General features: G+C 35.8%; 1 protein-coding gene across 1 annotated transcript; it reads right to left on the bottom strand.

Moving 5' to 3' along the window:
• Positions 1-4121: 4121 nt before the first annotated feature.
• On the bottom strand, positions 4122-5057 carry Vmn1r10 (vomeronasal 1 receptor 10). Its single transcript, NM_053231.2, has one exon. It carries the CDS (start codon positions 5055-5057, stop codon positions 4122-4124), a length of 936 nt encoding a protein of 311 aa, NP_444461.2.
• Positions 5058-5289: the final 232 nt, after the last annotated feature.

Genomic DNA, 5289 nt, shown 5'->3' with positions numbered 1-5289 from the left:
GGGAACGCCAGGGCCAAAAAGGGGGAGTGAGTGGGTAGGGGATTGGGGGGGTGGTGGATATGGGGGACCTTTGGGATAGCATTGAAAATGTAAACGAGGAAAATACCTAATTAAAAAATAAATAAAAATAAAATAAAATGTAAAAAAAAAGAAAAAAAGAAATGTTCTGTAGATATCTGTTAAATCCATTTGTTTCATAACCTCTCTTAGTTTCACTGTGTCTCTATTTTGTTTCTGTTTCAGTGACCTGTCCATTGGTAAGAGTGGGGTATTGAAATCTCCCAATATTATTGCGTGGGGTTCAATATGTGTTTTGAGTATTAGTAAACAAACATATCCAAAGTTTTTAAAACTTATAAAATTATAACAATGCTTTATGTTTCCTAGGCCATTAGTTGATATGAGTTAAAACTTATTCTATATTCCTTGCTTATGTTTTATATATATATATATATATATATATATATATATATATATATACATACAGCCAGTTAATTTGAAATAATGAGAAAATACATAATATAATTTAAGTGTATCTGAATAATATACAAGTACTCCTGCAAAACATTGTCTCTGGTATCTGTTTTTTACCCTCTAATGGGTTTAAGGTGTTTTATTAAAGGAATAGAAAATTAACACAGTTGGCATTGTGTAGGTGGAAGCATGCTCTTAGAATTATTACAGTATATATTCAGGAAGCTCCTATCTCAGATAGGCTCCTTAAAACATTACATCTGGGGCTATGTTTTACATATATATCAGTGTACATCCACTGTAAAAACTGATGGGTTTCATTATACCTTCAATTAATATATAATACCCAGTGATGATCTTCACTACTTCAGCCTTTCCTCTCTCTAGCCATCATTCTCCTTGGCCCATCCTTATTCAAGTACCCCTCTCTTACTGTCATAAAGATAATCATAGATCACATTAAGTGAAATCTGTGAATTTTTATTAATCATTACACTGATACATCTATGTCTACAAGCATCTGTTGTGTGCTTATCATATAGTATGGCTCAAAAGTAGAGAATTCTAAGCAGAGAATTCTCTAATCCTTCATTATAGAAAATGCTGCTTCATTCTACCACCTAAATACTGTTCTCACTATTAATGAAGTGAAAAAGAAACATTTGCCCAGCTGGGCCTTTGATAAACATCCTTGTAGAATGAGGCCCTGAGAAGCAGTTATAAGGTAGAAATGGAATCAGATCATCACCCTGTAGACCCACAGTTAACATGTCATCTGGAGAAGGCACTTCTCAGTGTGAAGTTGTTGCAACATGGTTCCAACAAATGGAAAAGTGAACTTTCCTAATTCCATGAGAACAGTGGAGTAGGAACAGCTGTGATCTGGGTGTCCATGGGTGAGCCATTCTCCCTAGACTATATCTGTCCATATGGATTAACTTATCTCATTTCTTCCGAACAAAACTAAACTAACAATAATAATATCCCATTTAAAGGACAGGGAAAAGCAATTTAGATCCCCCAAGGTATCCCTCCTACCTTCAAAACATTTGTGGTGTCCTCCACACTTACATGACAGTGGCTTCACTTCAGAGACTCTCCTTGAAATTAACATCTCCTTTGCTAAAATTAAGAAAATGTCACCTCCTCCAAATGCACTTGAGGAAAGTTATCTTTCTTGAAGATCACACAGAAGTGATGTAATGTAACGATGTTATTAGTACAAATTGAGCTGTAGGGGTGGAAATGTAGCTCAGTTGATGGAGTACGTACCAAGAGAGTATTGTGTATGTAACAGACAAAATAAATCAAATGTTCAAATTATACACACAAGGTGAAGGAGATGAATCCCAGGTCAATGGAAAGCAGGAGACCTTAATTTATAAGATTATAAATTAAAACTATTCCAAACACACACTCATATAACACAAGAAGTATAAAAATCACAATAAAGAGCAGAAAAAAAAATTCCATACATTCTATAGATAAAACACTAAGCATGAAGAATTAAAAAGTGAATTGAAAGTGCTGAGTGAAAAACTGCATTTCAAAGACAGAAGAATCTGCAGCAACACATAAAGGAGAGGAAGGATGCACCTCACTAGGAAGGAATTATAGAATAGAAAGTTATGGATGGATGGAAAGATCTGAATTTGGAGTATCAACCTTGGAGGAGGAAGTGGGGCAAGAAAAGAAATGCTAAGAGGAACCTTTTAACCTAGGGAACATTAAGGGTCATCTGGAAACTTAGAACAGCTGTAACTTTTAATAATATAAACACATGTAAATGCAATGAAAATGAAATCACAAAATAACAAGAGACAGAGCCCAAAATGAAGTTTCTCATCACTAAATGAAGTGTCCAGTACTGGAAATTGAGTAAATCTAATGAAGTTGTTAGATAAAGGGGCTCCATGGGAACCTCCAAATAATGCAAGGTATTTTTAAGGCTATTATATGCTCTCCACAAACTGATGTTAAGACCCTATTCCTGAAGACAACAGTTACATAAGTCCTTGAACATAGAGAAATCAAGCTGTTGTCTATCTACAGACTACATCTGTGTGGATAATAATTTATGGTCCTGCATTGTAACATGCACACTACCAGAGGAGCAAGGTAAGTACCAACCCACTACAAAAGCTTCATTCTACAATGAAGACCTGCCTGTAGGATGTGCTGGTGCAATGGACGCCTAAAATTTATGGTAGTAACCAACCAATCTCTGATTAGATTTAAAGCTTGAAATCCATGAGATTGAAACCATACCCAGCACTGCTTTGCTTGTCCAGAACATGAGACTAGTTAGGACTAGGACCAAGAACCAAACCAAATACTAGTGTTCTTGTAACAAATAAAATGACACCTAATGACATTCTGATGAATTCATTGATCTGAGTCTCATTCAGCCATCTTCAGAGTAGCCTCATCCAGCAGAAGACACAAAGACCCATAGCTATAAAATATTCACAGTGAGAAACATCAAAAGAGTCAGCCCTTCCCTTCCTTTGAGGGAAGTCTCGATCAAAATCTTTCCCTCGGTAAACAGGAAACTCTCTGGAAAGGTAATAGAAAGACTAGAAAAGCCTAAATGGATGGAGGACACCAGGGAAACAAGGCCTTCTAAACACAGCCCAGTGGACACACATAGAAACTCAGAGACTGTTGCAACATGCACTATCTGTACCTGATGGGGTCCTAGAGCAGCAGTGGATATGTGCCACTTGCCAGAGCTAGAGAGGGAGAAACAGGAGAAGATCAGGGAATATCACCTTGGCCCAGAGAGAGATGCTATCAAGACAGTAGGTGAATGGCATCTGAAAATGAAAAGCCAAGGTTGTCTCCTGTCTTCCATGTGCACACAAGCACACATCCTTCTTCTGTACACATACACACACACACACACACACACACACACACACATACATGCATGTATACGGATACACAACAAACATATTGTACACCATGTGTGTTTAATAATCAATTTTTATTTACCAATAATATTGTAATAAGTGAAATGAAATGAACTACAAATAAACAGGCACATGACATTTTTATATAAGACACATTAAGTAACTGTGGTAAAAAATGCTAACTTTAAATTCGTATTATTTTTATGGATCCCAAGTATTTATAATTAGGAAACAGAATTAAAGCAACAAGAAAATATTTGAACCATCCTTGATGAATGAGTGTAGATTAAAATATTTTCAAGAGAAAGTATTAAGAAGTAACTATCAGCAAGGATCTACTTTTAGTAAATTATGCAGTAAAGGAATATTCATTTTAAAAAGTAAAAGGGAGAAAGAGAACTCATGAGGAATATCAACTAATTGTGTACAGTTGAAGAACTGTACAGTACTTAGGAAAAGAAATGAAAAAACAAAGTGTATGTGTAATGTAACAAATTTTATGTAAATAGTATGAGAATCTTGCTTTGCTACTTGAATCATTAAAGTTTTAAAAAACTGCATTTTAGAAAAAATAATAAGTGGGGCTACTCAGGATGATTCTATATAAGCTGCTCTATGGGCAGGTTCCAGGGAATTCCATGAAATCTTTTCACCTCTGTGGACACCAGGAATGCACACCTGCATAAATTCTGACATGGTATTCATGGTATTCACATGGTATACATTAAAAATAAATTATAATGAAAAAAAAATATCTTTATTAAAAAATCTCTGTTGATGTTTTGATTGCAGGTTTTTCAGCATAATTATTATTCTGTTATCAGAACTGATTTGTACCAAAGGGGTAATTGTGGGATAGGCATACATCATAAATTTCTGAACAGTCAGGATGAGTGGGTCATACATCCATATCATATCTGAGGTGAATGAGATGATGAAGTCCACCCAGTACATGACAACAAAGAAAGACACCAGCAGCACGATGGTCTGGGTGGCCCTTTTCTCAGGGGACTCTCTCAAGTGGCTGATGCTATAAAGATACTTGCACTGCCTGTGATACCTAAACATGGTAATGACCATGTATACACTTGTGGTCAGCATGACTCCTACAAGAAACACATCTCTGGAGGTTGATATTGTAAAAATAAATCCTCTGATAATAATGTTCATGGGTAAGAGTGAGCAGGATTTAGTGACCTGCATCTGGTTGGTCTCACTCACATTCGTAAAACCACCAACATAAAAGATCCGGTTAGTACTGAAGGCCAAATTGAAAGACCAAATGCATAAGAAAACACAGGCCATGTATTTTTTCAGTTTTTGTTTAAATTTTGCCATCAAAGAGGTATTGGGACTGATAGTGACAGCCTGGAACACACTCAGAAGACAGGTGGTGCAGATAGAGAGGCCTCTCATCACCCTGCTAATATAAAAAATTGTCTTACATTTTAAGTCATTCTCAATGTTTAATAACTCAAATAAGTCTGTAAGCAAAATATCCCCTCCAGTGAGGACCATTATTATGTGAACAAAGGTCAGTTGACAGGAGATCAGGTCTGTGGGCTTAGGTCTGTGACCTAGGATTATAAAAATATAGAAAAGAAGAAGAACCATATTGGCTAGGACTCCAAGTCCAGCTTGGAAATAAAGAACATTCTTAAATGAAGACATAAGTGGAGAATGTATTCATATTAACAGCATAGTGGAAGTTTATTTCATATATCTGAAAAAAAATAAGAGAGTATACATCAAGTCTGTGATACACTAGAAATGAGTCTATATCATCATTCTATTTTCCATACTACTTGTTAATTAGCCTATCTCTTTACTTTTGATGATCCAGACTGTACATCATAGCCTACAATTCTGCATGCCTTCCATGTTTCTCCTGTATATATAGAAT

Source organism: Mus musculus, chromosome 6 (assembly GCF_000001635.26).
Source record: "Mus musculus strain C57BL/6J chromosome 6, GRCm38.p6 C57BL/6J".
NCBI classification, from domain to species: Eukaryota; Metazoa; Chordata; class Mammalia; order Rodentia; family Muridae; genus Mus; species Mus musculus.
Note: the sequence above shows the minus strand (reverse complement) of the source record. Positions and strands in the feature narration are given on the sequence as shown.

Bases quoted from the DNA above. Each gene is read 5' to 3' on its own strand.
- Vmn1r10 (NM_053231.2), bottom strand. From the start codon at position 5,057: ATGTCTTCATTTAAGAATGTTCTTTATTTCCAAGCTGGACTTGGAGTC.